At 40.3% G+C, this 20,821-nt stretch overlaps 1 protein-coding gene across 3 annotated transcripts in view; it reads right to left on the bottom strand.

The window, feature by feature from the left end:
• Positions 1-17,004, bottom strand: part of ARHGAP15 (Rho GTPase activating protein 15) — a 321,355-nt gene extending 304,351 nt beyond the window's left edge. The window contains exons 1-3 of one of the 3 annotated variants that reach the window (XM_079311046.1): positions 16,948-17,004; positions 16,537-16,597; positions 601-780 (exon numbers count right to left, since the gene is read on the bottom strand). In XM_079311046.1, coding sequence (XP_079167172.1) covers positions 601-780; positions 16,537-16,560 — 204 coding nt within the window. In that variant the 5' untranslated portion in view covers positions 16,561-16,597; positions 16,948-17,004. Of the gene's footprint in view, positions 1-600; positions 781-16,536; positions 16,681-16,758; positions 16,834-16,947 lie in introns of those variants that run through there. The other 2 variants (XM_079311047.1, XM_079311045.1) reach the window with 2 other exon arrangements.
• Between the last annotated feature and the right edge of the window lie 3,817 nt (positions 17,005-20,821).

The raw sequence follows: 20,821 nt of genomic DNA, 5'->3' as shown, positions 1-20,821 counted from the left end.
CAGTTTGTTTAGTAGCTCACAAGGAGTACAGGGGCAGGGATGCAACTGGCAGTAGAGTTCATCACTAACTATTTAATTTAAATTAAAAATGCTAATGGTTAAAAAAATTACTCAACTCTTTTGACTCTGTTAACTGTTAAAATAATAGCACAAGTTCACTGTCTGATTGTTGTACAATTAAATCAATCTTACACTAAAACTTATTTTTGTTACAAAATTGTTTTTTATTTTCAAAGTTTGAAATTTCCATTTGTTTTCTTCTGTCTGCTTTTGCAAATTGCCTTTTGAGAAACTGTGATATGTGCCTGAAACTGGAAGTGCTATTTTTTATTTACTTAAGCTTTACTGTTACAACTGAGAGTTGAAATGCTGAGTAGATGTTATGATCATGGCCACCAAAGACAAATTCTGTATTTCAAGAAGGAAAATCCCAATTCTAGGCATTCCAATGCCTAAAGATACTCTTAAAAATGTATTAGTGACTTTAAATCCCTCTTTTCAAAGGATGATATTGGAACCAGTGTCTTAACACACATAAAATAATTCTGTAGATTTAAAAAAACTGGAAGACTCAGAAAATATTAGGAGTGCTTTACTTACGGGCTCGGCGACTTTCACGTTCTCAGAGAGAATCATAGATTTGCTTTGGCTCAGCCTGTCGTGGTGACTGTTGGAATTTTTGATCCTCATTTGAACAGCCCCCGTGCTATGGTGGGAAGGATTAGGCTTTTCAGAGGCTGTATCAGAAGTTGAGGACCTTTCCATGGTTGCTGGGTTGACCTGGAGAATGTAAAATAAGAGCATTAATCTAAGGACTCCTCATACAAAAACCTGTCAATGCCAGGTCTGTGTCACTGCAGTCAGGAGAAGAAGCTGAGTTATCTTGCTGGCAAGATCTTGATCATCTTTGAACACCAGGATAACTATCAGCTGTGTCAGCCTGTAGTTTTATTATTGTCCTTATCACTCTCTCATCCAAACTGCCTTGGAAGAGTTAGTTTATGTAAAAGATTATCCTTATCTCAAAAGCCATTCTCCTCCATGGTGTAATCTCCCTGCAAGCCTCTGCCACATCCAGCTGGCAGCCACTCCACTTTGTCTTTGGCCCTGCTCACAGGACACATTTTAAATCTTGCAAAGGGAAAGGACATGCTGTGAAGCCAATTAACATATCTTACCTCCACAGTTCCACACGGCGAGCTGCAACTGCATCTCAGGGCCACGCTGCAACCTGCTAGTGTCCCAGAGCCAAACCTGGAGCTGATAAAATAGCCCCTAATTTACACAATTCTACCAGCAGGATGGATGGGATTTTTGTTTCTCAGTCCATTTTAAAAATCTGAAATTGAGAAATGGCTGAGCTCTCAAGATCTTGGATGGGGGGTGGACCTAGAGTGATCACAGTGCTGCTGTTCAAGCTCCCATTTTAGTGTTAGAACAACTCAACAAACTCCCTTCTAGCTATTCAAAGTCCCAAAACATTTTTTGTACACAAAGTTGTTTTCTATTTCCTGTAGAAAACACCAAGACAGTAATGTGCAACATTTGCTCTGTTTTCCTCCCCCCTTGCTCACCCTCGTACTACTACATGTAGCTCGTGGGTGCAGTAATCTGAGAGTCACAAGAAAACTGGCTCTTTATATTGCTGTGTAACCACATGAGAAAATGTGTAAGGAAGAGATACTACACAAGCTGAAATAGCTGGTTTCCCAACTATGGAGCCAGGGAAATGGAAATCCATTTAAGTGCAGTTATAGTATAAACTGTTGAAAAATCAGCGTTTTCCAAACGGGTTGGAGAGCACGGCTATTTCTAGCAACATCCCCACAACTTCTGAAGGCTCTGAAAGATTAAATTCCCTGATTACAAGAAAGCCCATTACTATGAAGACATCAGGGCAGAGAACACATCATCCTGGTGTGAAGGTGGGAGAGGGAGATGGGGAGGAACACAGCCTGTGCAGGTGGGAGGACACAGCTCCCACAGCTTCAGCCTCTCTTGCCACTGATAAAACCATTCCTCACAGGAAATTGCCCTAAATGTAGAGGATGATAACAACAGATCATGCAGTCTCAATGGCTGAGGGTGCAAGAGACCTTGGTACATCATCTGGTCAAGCAAAACCCTATAAGTGGCTGCCCCAGACCATGTCCAGAAGGCTTTCCATAGAACCAGAGACTATTTTGAGCATTGTAAGGGACCTTAAGGATCACTTATTTCCAACCCCCCTGGCATGGGCTGGGACCTTCAGGGAATTTATATTCATTCATGACAGCACTGTCCACAAGAAAAAGAAGGAAGTACTTTTTTATTAGCCCATTACTCACTCAACATGATGTGCCATGATAGAAACACTGAATTTAATCGTACCCAAAACAAAACTTGTGCCCATTGGCTGTTTCCTGCATTGACTCAGTTACTCAAGGATCCTCCCAGAAGATGAACCTCAGGTTATAGAATTTAGGTTAAAGCTGTTTCCTGTTACTTAGGAGCATGCCTGCCTGTGACTGCTACAGAGCTGGTGTACTGCACTTGAGAAAACTCTTTCCATGAATCTTTGGTGGGCAGCACTGTGTGTTCTCTCTCCCCAAGACACTTCTCACCACCCTTCAGAGCAGTCAGCACCCAAATCCATGTCACAGGGACACTTTGCCATTTTGGCAGTAAGGACTGCAGCAGCTCCAAGCAGGAAATTATTTTTTTTCCTCCTCCTAAACTTGGAGAGTCAAATCATTTTGTATTTCATGTTGGTATCTAGTCAAAATTGCTTCTCAACAGATTTTCAGTAGGCTCCAGGCTGGAGAGCGGATCAGACTCGAGAGACGAGAGCAGCACTGGCTCTGTCACAGATCCAATGTTTGGCTGGAGCACATCACTCAGATTTTCTTCTGAAATCTCCCACCTATAAAGCTCTGACATATCCCTTCTCAGGAGCATTATGAGTTTTAATTAGGTAGTCTCTGTCTGGTGTTGTCAGTACATGACGTGCCATGAAAAAGTTTAATAATGTGACAAAGTCATGCCCTGGATCACAAGCAGGAGCACAGTCAGTAAATGGAAAGGCTGAAATGTCTTCTGAAACTTTTGATTCTAGTCTCATTGAACCTTGGTTAATTTTCCTGAAAATTTGAAGTAATTTGCATACATCAGAGTATTACAAGAAGGCTTTCCAAGATGCTAAAATTAGAGGAACTACTATAAAAGAAAACAATAAAACCAAAAATGGAACATTTCCACCATCAGATTTCTCTTGGTGTAAAACACACTGAGATTCTGCAGAATAGGAAGGAGGTCTGGCATAATATGGAAGAAGGGTACAAAAGTTTTGCCCTTATGATTTTCAGGTAAGAATCCTTTGCTGTCCAGGCTCCATGCAGACTCCTGACAGCGTTACCAGCCCTGCATGCCAGTAGATGGCACCCTGAATATGAGCTCCACAAATGCAACAGCATGACATTTGCATTTGCAAGGAGCATTTGGTAATCCTCACACTCTGTCCTGCCTCTATTGTTTGTTTGCTTGCTTTGTTTTTTTTTTTTTTTCTTTCTTTTTAATATCAGAAGTGAAGACCACCAGGAAACAGATAAAATACTGTCAGAAAACATAAAAAGAATCCCATCTTCTGTATTTATGAGTTGGTGCTTCCAAATTGTTATTAGAAGCATCAGGGCCAAGTTTGGGCAGGTTTTGCAGGGGAATTTGTTTTGCTGCCTTTGGAAGGCAGAGCTGCCAAGCCCTGTGCAACTGCTTGTGTGGCACTCCATGGCCATTATATAATTAGCTAATTTGCCTTTTGGCAAACAGTTAGCATCTGGATATAAATTTTAGTTTTGAAGCCTGCTATGGTTGATTTGCTAGAGAAAGGCATTAAACCAAGACAGAATTTCCTCTCCACCCTGTTGTTTAGAGTGCTCCTGGAGACACTTTGAGACATTAACCTAAGAGAAGGAAAACAAGGGAACACACTCAAAATTCCTCTTGGGAATATCTGTTTTGGAGCACTGTGGAACAGAAGGGGCAGGTTGGAAAAAGATGAGGAATGGTCAGGAGCAAGAAAAATCCTTGATATGAGGATGGATGGGTGATGCAGGAAAACTGATTCATAGAGTGGGGGAAAGAGGTTACAGTAGGTATGAGGAAGGAGAAATTTAATTTCTGCAGAGAGGGTGAATCACTTACTTATGGGGCAAGAAACACCACTGAGCTGAAGGAACAAAATCACCTTTTTGGCTGTGGCAGGAAAACCAATTCAGTCCTACACAACCAGTCACTTCCAGAGATACTTCAGGAGGTCAAAAGCCTTCTTGGAAGGAAGAAGTATAATAAAATTTGCAGTCTCAGTGGGTCAACTCTTGCAGTGACTTTTCCCACAAATGGTCCATGTGTTTGGAACGCTCCAGGAGGATGGAAATCTGCTCCAGCAAGTAGCATAGCAACCTTGTAGTGAAGCAGATTGAGTTAAACCAGAGCTCAGGCACCAACTACAGGGGGAAGCTGGCTGATAAACATTCAAGTGTCATTTGACAGTTCCTAAAGAGCCTGAAACCCCAGTTTCTAAATGTACAGCTGACTTTCAAACACATGGTGTTGAAATAATGAGTGTTGTAGAGGTGAAAAGCAGAAAGGTTACTGCGAATCCATAGGCACAGCAAAGCCATCCCACTTCTGAGGATCTGGCCCAGGTTTAGAGAATTGCACAGCAAATGGTGAAGATCAGATCTCCTCCTTCCCCACAAAGTGTTGAGAATTGCCAAAACTATTCACCAGAAGATTTTCTGTGATGTTTCATTTAAAAATAGAGCTTTCACAGAATCATGACGTTTGATAACAGTGAAAATATGTCAATTATTTTTGTTTGATGGGGAAAAATTATCTTCTACCCTTTTGAAAAGAGAAATGAGATGACAAAAGAAACAAAACAAAAGCAAACCCTTATGTTGCTATTTAGAGTTTTTATCAAAAAAGCAAAAATACGCTTTTTAGCTTTTGGAAAAAATGAAGATAGTGAATTGCTCTTATCCCTACAATTCTTAAATCTTTTGTAGTTGAACTATGGTTTCTGCCTCAGAATGACAGTCTGGAAGTATTTCCCTCCTACAGCACGTCATGGACCTGGAGTGAATTTCATATTGAATTTATCAGTACTTTAATCCATTTTATACATGCTGCCTTGTCCAAAAAGTGACCCTATAACAAGTGGATTGATTGGTATTAGCCAAGAACTTTATTTCCTGAGTTTTGGTGCAGTACTGGTAAAGTCAGTATATAGATTTTCTACAAAGCAGAGAATTAATTCCCCAAGAAACAAGAAGATAGCAGTATTTCCAAATTTTGGCCTGAGTTATGCCTACATTTCCTACAGCTACATACAGCAGAAGACAGAATATAAATGATAATTCATCAACAACTTGTACCAGAGAAGCTGTGTCTGCCCCATTCCTGGAAGTGTCCAAGGCCAGATTGGATGGGGCTTGGAGCAACCTGGAATAGTGGAAGGTGTCCCTGCCCATGTCAGGGGTTGGGACAAGATGAACTTTGAAGTCCCTTTCAATACACATCATTCTAGGTTTCTGTGATTAAACAGCTGTAACAGGCACTTTTCTCAGAAAAAAAAAGGAAAAAAAAAAGCCTAATTAATATAACTTCTTAAATTTGTTATTCAGGATTATGACTTGAAAATAATAAAATTTTGAGTATTTCTAAAGAAGCTTTTAATTTCTCCCACATTTTCTCCCTATGACTTGCACTGCTGTCAAGTCAGAAGCATCATGAACGGAAGTTCTCAGCACAGCAGAGTGCAAACACTGCAAAATTAAAAAGGATCTTGTTGCATTGACTAATTTAAGTATTTTGCTCATGAACACACAGTACTTGAAGAGCATCCACAAAAGCTCATGCAACAATATCACACAAGGATAAAAATCAGCACCAGGTTCATCATCACACCAGACCTGTGAGCCTGCAAAACCATAAAAATGGAAGTGGAAGTTGCAGTTAACAACTGAAAAAACCCAAGAGAATGCCAGACACGTGGTGAGTTGGGGCACTCCTGTTAAGGAGAACATGTCACTGTGTCTGTGAAAGTGTTTATCACCAAAATCAACATACCTATGTAAATATTGCTGCTGTTAGGTTTTCCTCTTGGCCTGTGCTACTCTGACATCTCTGCCAAGGCACAGCTCAGGGCAGCAAGTGCTTAAACACACACAAGGACGAAAAATAAAGGTGCACAACTGAAAAAAAAATGACATGTAAAGAAAGTGGATAAACAGTAAATTGCTCCATAGTTTGTTTGTTCTTTTTAATTATTCCTATTTGCACTTTATGTTATTTCAGCCATCCCCACTGTGCTGCTCTCAGAGCTGACACATCCCTTGTGCCCAGGGCAGGGACACAAACAGGAGATACAGTGCTGAGGGGTACAGTGTCCTGAAGCCAGTTTATTTGGAAAACAGAGAAATCCATTGGACTGGAAATACAAAGCAGATATAACCTTCCTATGCCTTTAAATTTGAAAAAAAAAAAAAAAATCAGGTACTTAGAAAGTATTCATTACCATTAATCTCAACCATCACTCATACCTTTAATCAAAGTAGATCAGGAGTGACACAACATCTCCACTGCCTGGTTCTCTACTCCACTTTTGTCTGTTTATATCAGACAAACAATAAACCAGAATTTAGTGCTGAGTTCAGCCTTCTGTAAAATGCTAAATGTCCTAAACTTATCACCCAAAACTACAATCTCATTTCTAAGTTGATGCACTCTGAGTCTTACAAAAAATATGTTCATCAGCATTAATTTTGACACTCTCTTTTAATGTTTTTAACCTGTTGCAACCATATTAGACTTTTGGTGCTCTCAGAATAGAAAACACACAGAGTAAGGATCATGGAGGTCCTCTAAAAGCTGGTTTTGTAATTACTCTCTTCTAGTCCAGTACTTGTGGATTTTCTGCAAATGAAAACAAAAATGGCCCTCTCCAATTTATAAGTACAGTTACCCATCTCTCTGCCGTGGTCAAAGAGAAGAGCAAATAATCTTATATGGTTTGTTTGGAGCCATATCTCACTGGCCAGAATTTCTCTGTTACCATGTTTGGCATAAACTGCCTGAACCATTATTCACAATTTTTTATGCTCTGAGGTATATCATCCAGTCTCTGTGAAGGATGCACCTAAAGGCAAATTTCTAAACGCAGCTTGGCCCAAATCATAGAATCAGAGAATAATTGAGCTTGGAAAATACCTCTAACATCATCCATTGACAGGTCCATCACTAAGCCATGTCCCCAAAACATCACATCTACATGTTTTTGAACACTTTTGGGGACTGTGATTCCATCACTCTCCACTCTAGGCAGCCTGTTCCAATGCTTGATCATCCTTTCAGTGAAGGAATTTTCCCTAAAATCCAATATAAACCTCCTCTGACACAATTGAAGCCATTTTCTCTTGTCCTATCCCTTAGCAGACCTCCTAGGTAGTAACTCAATACAAGAGTAAAGCATTAAATAAGTCTTTAGGTTGAAAAAACTTGTTATCTGTGAGATTTTAACCTGATCCTTGATGTGATGACAATTCCAACCTCTTTGATTTATTCTCTTATATTAAGAGAGGGCAATATTTTACAACAACACCTGGTTAGCAGCTACATAATTCTCATGACAGAAGTCCCACTTTCTAGCAAGTGGCAGCAAAATATCTTATCCAAATATATTCAGCGGAAATATTATTAATCTTTACAAATTTTTGCTTGATTTGTCACTAGGACTGGACGAAGTGAAACATGAAAAGAGAAAATTTATGTGCCTCTTCTGGACTGGCAATGGTTATCAATGAGGATTTAAAAGGGGCCTGAAGTCCTTCTTTTGTGCTATTCTGGAATTTCATAGAAGATGAAAATCCCTGAGTCTGTTCTGTTCTATACATAGATAAACCCTTAAAAAGAGCAGGGCAGATGACAAAGAAAAACAGGGAAAATCTGCTTGGTCTCTATAGGGCAGAGGGTTGCTCCCTCTAGAAATGCTTTAATATCTGGTTAGAAATGTTCTGAGAATTAGAAAGAGAAGAGAATGGGAGAGTTATTCCAAAGTTTTGTGGATACAATGACAAAATCTTCACATCCATATTTGATGACTCCAGATTCAGAAACTCTAATGTAATGATCCATGATCTGCTATCTGCAGGTCTCCCCTGCACAAATAAAACTTGGTTGGAAATATCACTGGGATATTATTGAAAACAACAAAAACACAAATAAAAAGGTAAAATAAAGTCATCAAGTGATTTCATATGGTCATGCCTCCTCTTGCATCACTTAGTTTCCTAATTGTGTTACATAGGAAGGTCTCAGAAAAGGTAGCAGTTGTTTCAAAAGTTCTTCTGCCTCAATATATGACATGGGATAGCATAATGGAGCCTATTTTCACCATTCCCATGTCAATTCAATATCTCAGCTTCCAGTGGAACTTGAAGCTCAAAGTATCCTGCATTCTTTGTGTACAGTTTGGCCTGCAAATGTTCTGGGAACAGTTGTCCATAGTAGAAATTCAGTTGAATATGTAAAAGAACATGCCTGGGGGGAAAAAAACATGCTACTTCTAGGTCTTTCTTCTGGCAGCACCTTACATTTCTTTCTGGATTGCTTCTGATCCACGACACCTGCCTCTATTTTCCATGCTGTGCAAGCCAGACTACAATCCTTCTGATGGAGAATATTGGTTATATAGAGGCAGCATTAAAAAAAAAAATCTGTATCATCTTATACACAACACTTCTAATGCTTCCTATGACCCCAAACAGGACTAGAATGGTTTGGACATTAGACTAAAGGCATTAAGTAATTCATAGCAGCATAAAATTTAGTATAAATTTATAATTCATGCATGTAATTGGTTTAACACTAAATATGACCTAATAAGTGATAGAGAAGAATGCTTGGTTAATTCTGACCTGTCCTACTCATAAGGAGAAGAAAATTTCCTTCTGCCTCCTTCCTTTTAACTAAAGGTTTCTTTACTGCAGATAAGTACAGAGTAGAGCCATGGCTTTCCAAATACCTCAAAACTGACCAGTCTAAACTCACTTGACACCTGCACCTGATGCTTGCTTCATGGTAACTTTTTAGTTTAAATATGTCTGATTTGGAATTTAAAAAAAAAAAAAAAAAAAAAAAAATTAATGTTTTCTCTAGGAAGATCACATAAGAATCACAAATTTTCCCCGGTGCTTGAAAGAAATCTGTTCCTATAGCCTAAATGTTCAGAAAAGTGTTGTTACTTTTAATGTTGCCAGATCTGAAGTGATGAGATACTATGGGAAAGGTTATTCTTGCAGTATTTACAGATACAAGCAGAAGCAGAAGTGACAGAAATTTCAAAGTAAGGCTGCTTGAAATACTTCCAGCTCAATTTTGCAGAACTTCTCCTCACAGAGATTTGGATATTCATCCAAGCTTTCCATGCTTACCTGAACTAGACATGTGGTGATGGTAATTTTGGAACAGCCCAAACTCTCTGGAGAAGTAGAAGAGTTTGTACCACAAGACAAACTGATGTATTAGAAAAGTATTTTTTAAACACCTGAAAGCTTGCTGCAAATAGCCAAAAAAACAAACTTCCTGTAAGTTCTGAATTTCAGAGCTTTTCCACCAGAAATTTTGGGTTTAGTTGGACAGGGACAGGACTGTCACCAGGCCAGCTCGGGCAGGGTGTGACAGCCCTTTCTGTGCCCTCCCCACAGCTCCACTGGATGATTCATTGGGAGGAAACATCTCACAGTCACCATCGAGTTGAACTGCACACAAGTTTGGTCTCACTCTACCTGTAAATGAGCTGGGCACTTCTGGACACGTGGAGCAGTTGTAAGGCAGCCTCACTTTGCCCTCCAGAGCCCAGTTCCTGCAGCAGCACCATCCCCTTCACCAGCAAAAATGCCTTCTTGAATTCTGTAAAGCCTTTGGTGAAATAGCAGCAGTGGTTTTAACCTCTTAGAGTATCTCAGAGCTCCTCAGCTTAGTAGTTTCAATGCACATTTGCTGTGTCTTAATCCTTTTTGCAGTTCCATATCCCCATCATCCCACAGAAGACATCTGTCAAACTGAGATACTGAGATTATTGAATACCAAAGGCTTTAAATCTTCTCAGACTTTAAAAATAAAGAACAAAGTGAATTTATGATAAACTTATTTCTCTTTTTATTTTAAACTTACAATAACCCTTTTTTTTTTTCCTTTTTTCTTTTTTTATTCTTTTTTTTCTGTCCCTGTCTGCCTCAGTAGTTCTGCAGAGCAGAGGCTTGTGCTTTATCCAGAGATGCCCTCCCTCCCACTCCCCCGGATGATGTTTGACTTCCCGTGCTGTGCACATGAAACAGTCCCTCCCACCTGCCTCCATCTCCCACCATCTCTATCTGCAGCAGTTTCTGTGCTGTGATCCTGCAGCTGTTCCCTTACTTCTTCTCGCCGCTCCCACTTCCCATCTGAGGGAGGAAAAAAATCCTCCAGACACTTTTAATCTGTTCCCACACTCCATCTCCACTTTCCTCTGCAGAGCTCCTGGTGCTGCACTTCCAAGAGATGCAGCAGAGACGGCACCTACAGTTTCAGGAGAAAACTTTCAAGCTGCAGCAGGAACCAGAAGGGGAAATTCTTTGTGGTTTGCTTTGAGCAAGCCCCTCTTCTGCATTTCATGGGGCTCCCAGCTTGCTTTCTCCACCAGCCCCTGTGGCACTGGGCACAAGGCAGCAGAGTCTGCCCCACCAGGCTGCTCCCCAGCACCACAGAGGAGACAAAGGCTCTTGTTCTATGTGATAACATCTGATATCAGTCACATCGTGCAGCTGAGATGTCTGCACAGGGGAAATACCAAGGGTGCTGTGCTGACAAAAAAGTTAATCTCATAGACTCATATAATGGTTTGGGTTGCAAAGGACCTTAAAGATCATCAATTTCCAACTTCCCTGACATGATTGCTTTGATGACATGAGTAGTTTGAGCAGAAGCTCAGTTATTTTTTTTTTATTTTTTTATTTTTTTCTTCAAATGAAATTCTTTAGCGGGGGACCAGAAAACTTTATCTCTCTAAGGTGGTTCAGGGTGATGCCAGGAAACCTTCTACATGTTTTCTGCAGGCCAGAAGGCCACAGCCACCTGTGTTCCCCACACAGCCAAAGCCATTGGCACCAGGAGCACAGCAGAGCCAGAGCCTGCAAGCACCAGCACTCACAGTGAGACAGCCACAGCCATCCACCTGCCCCCAGCACTGCTCAGGGCTAAAATACCTAATGGCTATCACATTTTCCACTGGGTTTATGAGGCAGTGTCCTCAAAATCCTTCTTGGATTAAAAAAAGCTCAAATGAACTTCTGCAGCCCTATGCACCTGAATTAAAATGTCCTTAGACTACATCAACATTGTTCCCCAAATACCTGAATCTTGGTGAAGGGTGCAACTCTCATAAGAAATATTTTCATTTAACTTCTTTCCTTCTTGTATTCTATACAATTTTTGCTCCACATCTTAATAGATTCCCTCTTTTCAGCTACCCCCACTCTAAGAAAGGTTTTACAAAAGACCCAAACTTCAGAAGAAAATTCAATCTAGAAAGGAAGTTTACAAGTTCAAACTGTGTAGCAATTCTGAATGTCTCAGGTGTGACTACATCCTATTCAAGCAGGAGATAGTGCTGGACTGTCCAAAGGAAATTCAGGAATGGGTTGAGGACAGCATTTCCTCTAAGCTTCTGCTAAAACCTGAGGCACTCCTTGCCTTTTCCAGGGTTTAGGATTAATGAAGGAGGAGGAACTGACATGCTTTCAGTTGGGCTGTTTCTGCTTTCTTTGGCACTCCAACAGCAGATTAATGGTGGATGGATTAATGCTAAATGGGTTAATCCTAAATCTAAAAAATCGTCACAAGAATTTGATTACTCATTACTATACTTTGTTGGGTGGCTTTTTTTTTTCCTAATAAATTAAACAAGAATGCTGCTGCTAATGGAAACATCAATCTCCCTGGACCCAACCTCAGCACTGCCCAGCCCAACACAAATGACAGCATGTGCCAGAGCTCGGAGAGATGGAAATTCTGAGGTGACACCCTCCCAGGTGTGCAATATCAATGAATTCACAGCAAAACTATTTTTGAGAAATGCATTTTGAGAGAGCCCAGAGAGGCTTCTGCTGGTGTCCATGGTGTGGCCATCTGGCCCTCCTGTGATGTGTGTGTGCTGAGAGCTCCTGACAGAGCCACCAGCCAGGCAGGTGGCAGAACTCTGAGACACAACTCCAGACCTTCAACTGCTTTCACAAAATATCTCTGTCATTTCCTTCCTCACCCCAAAAGGAAGAGAATTTGTAACATCCTGAGTAGCAAATAAACAAGTTCAGGTACCAAGGGCTGTGTCCTGCCCAAGAGCACTTTTGGTAATTGGTACCTGATTGAGCACCAAATACAGCAGTGGTTTTGCTCAGGGTGTGGCAGAAAAGAAATCCAAAACAAAGAACAAGCCCATATTTCACACGTCTCTTCAGCTCTAAGCCACATTCACTTCTGTTTTCCCTTCCTCCTTATCTCCCCTTCCCCTCTTGTGTTGCAGGTGTACTGAAAACTGATGAATATTTTACAGAAGGAATCCTAAATCCTTTTAAGTTCATCTGCTGAAGGCCTGTGCCTGGCACAAGTGTGTCAGGCACAAGGGTTGGAAGAAATGTGCATTCAAAACCACGGTAGAAACCCACACTAACCAGCTTAACTGCAAGTGAATGATTTAATATCTGCCAATCTTGAATGGCAGGAAGAGTTATATGGATCTTAAACAACCTATCACCAACCATAGCACCATCAAACTCAGTCAAGTTATTGAAGAAATGCTCCAATAAATATCTGAGCACTCCCTGAGTTAATACAACTTGCACATACACACAGTAGCTTAGCAGGTAATTTGGAGTGTACAAATATTTAAACCTCTGTTGCCTTTCCTACTTAATTCTCAAAACATTTATTTCTCATAAGTAAGCTGAGTGAAAGTATAGGCAAATTAAGAGAAAAAAAATTTTAAAAATTAAGCATATATGAATTTTGGTTCCTGGTTTCTTCAAACTGGATTTATTTGACATGTTCCAGATGTCAACATTTCCAGATTACTTCAGCATGAACCAATAATGCCCTGAAAATCTTCTCCAGCACGGCCTGGCTGCTTCCACTGACAGCTCTTGCATGGGCTAGATTTGCCCCATTGTCAGTTTGCAACATCTAAACATCTGTGCTCACAAAATTATTTCCTAACCTTCTTAATGAAAATCCAAATGCTTTCCTTTTGCTCCTGTCTCAGCCAGCCTGGAAGTTTACAACCCGGGGAGCTTCAAGTTGTGACAAAGATGATGCAAGACTCTGTGACAAGAAGTCTCGCTCTTGAAGTAAAAAATAGCTCTGCATTGAGGAAGTCCCAGTGTAAATGAGGAGCTAGCAGGGCTTGTTTTGTAGTGAGTCTCCAAAACAACCTTTTTATAGTATTTCTCAAAACAGGGAAGGCTGACAGAGGCATGCTGAGTGTGTGAAGGCACGATCTGAACACCCAGAGCAGCAAGGAAACAACATCTCTGTCCTTCAGGGGTGGTAAGAGAGTGAAATTCAGATTCTTTGGGACCACTGCTTGAACCCACCTAAAGGGAAGGTTTCAGAGCAGGTAACACCAAAACCTCCTCACCTAGCCCAGGTTCCCAAATGCTGAAGGCAGCAAGGCATTCAGCCCCTGACCCTCAGGGGCCATGACAGCAATTTGATGGTGACAAAAATTGCTGGAAGCCACCCCAGAATGGAAAAGAAACAGGTGGGGAAATCTGCTGCACTGCTCAGAATGGCACTTGAATTATCATGGAAAATCTGGGCTGAAATTGTATCCAGTCTGCTTTCTTCAAGACTAATAATACTACCAAAAAATGAAATCAGGAAAACCATCTGCATATAACAGTATCCACCACCACTTTCTGCCTTTGTAGCTCTGAGAAACAGGTTTCATGAATCCATATGGAACTCTTAGGAGGTAAGTGGAATGTAGAGACTTTGGTTGGAGCTCAGGTGATGCTTTGTTTTGTTTTTAAAAGAGATCAGCAGAAATAGCACCAACAGAGGATTAAATCCTGTATAACTTGCCATGTTTCAGGTCAAAAGTTAGGAGCATACTTCAGTACTGACAGACTTCTTCAACAACAAGAGATGGTTTTTAGCCACATGCAGGCTTTAACAGCTCATTAAATGCTAAACAACTCACACTGATTGCTTTGGCACAGCACAGAGGTATCTAACAAAAAAAAATCAAGAAAAATAGGCAAGTATCAGAATTACACATAGTGAGCATCAACAAATCCTTAAGACTGCCTATAACCCACTCTCCTCGATGTGATTCAGTAAAACACACCATAATAGAGCAGTAACCATGGCTCAAAGTCTATAGCAGAGACTGGAGATAACAAAGGGAAATCCATCCCACTTGATGGGATGCTGCTTTCTAAACCCTGTCCTGAAGCTCATTGCTGCAAGGAAGTTATAATTTCTGGGACCAGAAACAGACAGAGAAATCCAAACCACAGCTGTTGGAATTCTCCAGCAGCCATTTTTTAGGTTGTGGAGTTTTTCCACCCAAACACCAGGAGAAGAATTCAAACATGCCTCTGCCACCATTTTAGTTTCTGTTTCCTGTTTGACTCCAGGTAGGGAGGACACAGACCCCTGGTGACAGGACTATCAAGAGTGTCATGCACTCAAGCTTGGTTGAAAAAAGATGGTGCATCTCTTCCAAACAAGGATATCTTTGTGTCAAAGCAAAAAGAAGTTTCTACAACAAATGCTGTCAAAAAAAGCAATTTTTTTTCTCTCTTTTTTTTTTTTTTTTTTTTTTTTTTTTTTTTTTTTTTTTTTTTTTTTTGCAATTCAATAATAGTGTATAGCAGGAGCTTTAAAATACAGAGTGCTTCTGCTGCTCACTCTATTTGGAAAAGAAAATGAACAAATGTACATCACAGATGTAATTGGATGGAGAGGTAAACTGAACAAGACATGCTGCTTTAAAATGAATTTGCTTTGGACACAAAAGGGTAAGTTGCAGAGAAAGGGAGAAAATAAAGATGTAAAACTCTGAGAATTCAAACTACTTCACCAAATCTCACAGCTCTTTGGAAAATGCATTTTAAATTACTCTAAGACTGCAGCAGAAACATAAAAATCACGACAAACACAGCCCAGGAAGAGAACATGTTCTTTTTATACAATTTCCCTGTCTGTGCTGATTTGTGTATGCAGGCAGGACAGCTTTTTTTTCTCCAAAAAGTACAGAAAATACGAAATGTGATCTTACAACATTACACTAAAACCTGTCTCCAATTAGTATGCACAATTCCAAAATGAGCTCTGAGCCACGTGTGATATCTTTCAACTCTGACCTGTATTTCCAAAAGAAACCCAAGTTGCCTGTGATGAGAAGGCAATCAGCTACAAACAGGAGCACAAGCCACAAAGTTTGCAGCAAGCTACATGTTACTGCAATTAAAATTCTTCAGCATAAAACAAGTCTTGCTAATTCTGGCTCTCCTTTATGTGGCCCATAATCAAAGTGCTTTATTGTGTTATTTGAGCATCTTTCTGAATTACTGTTTCTTTGCAAAGCTGTGCAGGCCAGAAAGTTGTTTGCTTGCTGACAGCAATGCAAAGGTGTCTTTGCTGGGGGAGAACTTTGAGGTTTTTGAGGTGGGGGCTGAGGACACACAGCCCTTTTCTGGCAAGCTCTGAAGAAGAGGATAAATTAGTCTGAGTTTAAACAGCCCATGCAGGAAATACAGCCATGACCTCCCCACTGAACTGCTCCACGAGGATCACCATTGACTGTCCACAGAGAAACACATAAAATATGAAATATCCTTTACGCCCATGTTATTTTCCTACCAGTATAACTGATGAATAATAGAATGTTATCAAACTTCTTGATATCCAGTAGGGCAAAAAATCCCTCTATCAATATCTTCAGACTCCAGAAATACCAAAACAATTAGGCACCTACCCTTAGCACTGATTTTACAGAATCTATGGCTACTAAACACATCCCTCATGGTCACCAGCACAGGAGCCAGTTAATCAATCAGTGCTTAACTGCACTCAGGAAGGGCAAATGCTGGGAAAAGTGATCTAATCTCATTTCCCAGCCAGTGCCACAAACTTTTCTACATTTTTGGGGAGAGCTGGTTAGTTCTAACTGGGTTATGAGAAGGGATTAGTAGTTTGTGGTACTAGACAAGGTCAGGCAAAGTTGCCTCTTGCATAGAATGCAACAGATTTGCTAAATTCCAAGCACTAATTTAAAACATCATTTCACATCCGTATCCTCTACACTTTTCTCATTGCTTTCAAATTCACAGAGGCCTTTAGAAATAAAGCCATTGTGCAATTAAACCAACACGATTTGAACGCCTACAAAATGCTCGTAGCTATGATTGTTTTTTTAAAATTTCCAAACTGCGCTGAGATGGATCAGAGGCTCCTTACCTGCAGCCTCAGGGACGTTGTCATCTCATTTCAAGCCGCCATCAACCAGCAGCAGTTACAACTCTTTCAAAAGAACGGAAAAGATCAGGGTCACATGTCTAGAGGCAGCATCTGAGTTAGTGCCACAGCTCGTACTGAGCAAAAGAAAGCAGGGAAAAAAAGTAAAATAAAACCACTTCCTGCAAGAGCAGAAGTGAACCATCTCACCAATGAGAGACTTACATCTACAGGTTAGTGCAAAATTCTTCTGGATTGGAGAAAAAACATGGATTTTTTAAGTATGAAAGCAGGTTTGTGAAAATTGCAGCAAACAGGGAAGGTTGGCTTCTGCAGAAGGTAAAGATGAGGTTTAAAAGGAAATGCTGAAAGGAATTATGATTCTAAGCCTTAAGACAACTTCCCTTTTCTTACCTTCAATGAAACCCTTTGAGTACTGAAATAAATAGCTTGCAACAAATCTGCTTTGCTATTTTGAAAGATAGCTTTAGTAAGCAGGACACTTATTGCACTGTTATTTAGATTAATAAATAGCAAGTTCTGGACAATGAGAGAATTTGCTACTAAAAAAAACCACCAGTAGTAATTTGTGCTATTGCCTGGTAGAGGTCAAAGAGGCAAACACTTCTGTTTCTTTGATTTTTTGCTTTAAGACTTCTCCCTGAAGCAGCCTTGGAGAAGCAGGGGCACACACAGCTGCTGCCCTGCGTCACTTCCCGCAGCATCCCACGCCACCATGGTCCCTCCCAGGCAGGGGAACCCAGAGAAACACCAGATTCAGGCACAGCCCTGGGCCTCTGGAAAAGCCTCTTCCTCATAAATACCTTCATCAGCATCTGCTATGTGGCTTTTTTTTTTTTTTTTTTTTTTTTTTTTTAGCAAGGAACACCAGTATCTTTCTGGTTTTTCTAGGTCAACTTACGAGCTGGAGCAGTGGGGATTTCCATGCAGGGCAGGGCTGTGGTGCTGTGGGGACAATCACAATGCTGGTCAGGCTGAAGAGCTCTCTGGTGATGCCTTGGCACAAAAAGGGGATTTTTTTGTTGCTGTTGATGTTGTCTCCTACAAAAAAGTATCAAAAAGCTGCTGTGTGACCTGAGAAAGTCACAGCTGTCCTGATATTTAGGGTTTTGTCCCAACAGTGAGGTAAAATGAGCTCTGTTGACAGGTGGAGGTCAAAAAGCTCTGTCCCATCTCTACAGCAAAAAAGTCATTGGGTGCCCTAAAGGAGGATCCCACAAAACAAGCCATGGTTGAATAGAGGGAAATAGAGATAATGGAGAGAGCAAAACCATCCTAATTGAGATAGGGAATGAGGGGAAGGCCTGCAAGGGGATTGTGATGCATTTTACAAAGCTGCAAAGAAAAACTGATTTGCAGGCAGATCATTTCCTATTGCAGCAAGGAAAAAGATGCAAGAAAGTTCCTGTAGAGAGGAGCTTTAGTCCATCATGCACTTATTGAAGCAGTGGGGAAGCAAAACCTTCAGAAAGAAACTCTCAAAGTCTGGCAATAAAACAGGGGAAGGGATAGCAGAGCTCTTAGGCTACAGAGTGATGCTTTTATTATTATTATTATTATTTTATAACTTCTACAAGATCCATTTCATGGCCAAAGATCCAATTATGCCACACAAAGTCAGAACCAAGACTCTCCTTGTTTCCCAAATGCTTCCCATGTGTGCAGAACAGCACAACAACTGCTCTTCACTGTTCTAAACTAGTTTCCTTATATGCCCTGCATGTCAGGGATGTATTTCAAAGTTGGACTTTTGAATTAAAAAAGTGAATGATATGTCTGAATTGTGATGGGGGGTATCTCCCAGGTTTGAGGAGGTAAGAGAGTAATACAGTAATTCTCTGTAAACTAACCATTTCTAGTGTTTCTGTAGCAGCACTAATTAGCTGCCAACTCTTTCAAAAGCAGGGCATATGCCAGCTAGTTTTGTCATATGAAATAAATTTTAATTGAAAAATCTATTGTAGCTGTGTGGACCTCAAGATTTCCCTCAAATAAAATCACTGGAAGTATTTTTACAGTCACAAAATATTTGTGAACAGTGCGGACAAGAAAACCACTAAAATATGAAAAGCCAACATCAAAGCCATAAAATACTGCAGCAGAAGTTGCCTGTGTTACCTGGTCCAAACCCTAGATGACTGGGGACATGACATTTTTCATGGAAACATCTTTCACTGCACACCTAACATTTCACTCGAGCTGCAGACTGCATCTGAGCTCCTTCACATCCATTTGACAGTATGTCAGCAGTGACAAAATTCTATAAAAGGATGGCAGCTTTGCATACAGCTCAAACTTATGCAGCACAAGCTTCCTGTGTGATCTCTGAAAGGCTGAAAATACTTTAGATGTGAAGAAAAAAAAAAAAAAAAAAAGGAAAAAGAAAAAAAAAGTCCCATTTAACAAAATCTAAGCACTCATTTAATCTAAGTTTAAAAAACTCAGCAGGAAACAGAAGCTGCATAGACACTACCTGGAGCAGATTGCTGTGCAATAGGTTGGCCCCTGTGTTTGCTGTGCAAGTTAAAGATGGAGCATCATTTGAGGTGCTGATTTCTTGTCCCTGTTTTAGACTGATGGCGTCACTGCCTGCGAGATGTGTCACCAAGCTGGGGAACATCCAGACTGCCTCATCTCATACCTTGGAGAGTTAAAGCTAAAAAAGCAGTCTTAAAAAATCACTGTTGACTGAAGGTGCTGAATGCCCAGCAAATGTTAGCAACCCAGTTATAATAAATTCAAGAGGTATCATATGCTTCCTCAGGTGCATAAACAGATATTCTGAGATTTATTCTGGACCAGACTTATTCAGTCTCCTGAGGGGGAAAGAAAACTTGACATTTTTTGTTGTTTTTGCCTAGTTCAGCCTTTACTCCCTGTTGTGATGACTGGCAGGCAGCCTGGTGTCTGGCTTGTAGAGCAGACACCCAGTAGCAAAACTAATTCAGTGGCTAAATCAAGCCATAACAGACAATACAAACCTGACAGCACACAGGCACAGGCCTGGAAGGACAATTGTGGATCCAGTGCCTTGGTGCAGAAGAAAATAATTTTTCAATAATATAAATGGCTAAAGCACCAAAACTTTGCAATTCACTGGGAAAAACCCTAAGAAACCAGAAAACTATGTGATGATCATGGAATCGTGGAATTTGGTTTGGCTGGGAAGGGCCCTTAGAGATTATTGTGTTCCAATCTCTTGCCATGGGCAGGGACACCTTCCACTAAACCAGATTGCTCCAATCCCCACCCAATCTGGCCTTGGACAGTGAAAAAGTAATTAATTACTTCCCACACTCTTCACCAGAGAAAAGGCATTTTTTCATAATTTTAGAACTTTTTTTCCCCAGTAATTCATATTCTTGCTCAAAGCAATCGTTTGCTCAGAATGCTGATGTCCATTCAGCAGCCTTTTTTTTTTTTTTTCTTTTGCTACAAGGGCTTTGAATATTTAATCCCAGCAAAAATGTTCCTGGAAGCACATTCTCATGTGTCAAGAAGGCCATGCTTGTGGCCATGGAACAGCTCCAACAGCTCACAACAGCTCTAATGTCACCTGCTTGGGCTATAAATGCTCATTATGAAGGGGCCTGAATGTAAATGTCAATGTAAATATACAGTAATGGCTAAATTCACACAACCCTCTCAACTACAACGTGCATTACAAACATTCTGGTGCCATCTTCCAAAACCTTTCACCCTCAGCTGATCCCAAGCAATCCATTTTACTTACCACACTCTTCAAAGTGCAAGAGACTTTTTAACAAAATGGTCACAGGTGGTAAGAAATAGATCTTTAGAGATTCTCCAGCACTTTAATGCTGGCTCTTTGAAAAGAACATATGTGCTGTGACTTGAGGTCTAAAACCCAGAACATTCACATTTTAGGAGAAAAATGATCTTGCATTAAATCACTTAATAGCTGAGCCACTGAAGTTTTGACAATAGACATACTGTAGAAAGCAGCAGAGAAGTTTAGGATAGAACTCTCTGAATATTCCTAATAAACTTCATTTTCCCTTAAAATGAGGTTAGAATTTAGGAATATTCACAGCTAAGAAAATAGCATATATTTTAGTTTAATCTCATAATTTTTCAAGCTTAGTTATTGCTTTATTTCATTGTTAAAGAAAAAAAATAGGACACAGAAGTTAACAAAAACTACTGGGTAAGAAAGTTCTATAAAAATTCAAACTAGACTTTTTCTCCCTCTTTCCCAGGTGTTTTTAGAGATCTTGCCATTTATTTTAAAAGCCAGCCTTGCCTA

Source organism: Erithacus rubecula, assembly GCF_903797595.1.
Source record: "Erithacus rubecula genome assembly, chromosome: 8".
Classification (NCBI taxonomy): Eukaryota; Metazoa; Chordata; class Aves; order Passeriformes; family Muscicapidae; genus Erithacus; species Erithacus rubecula.
This window is presented reverse-complemented; position numbering and strand designations above follow the sequence as displayed.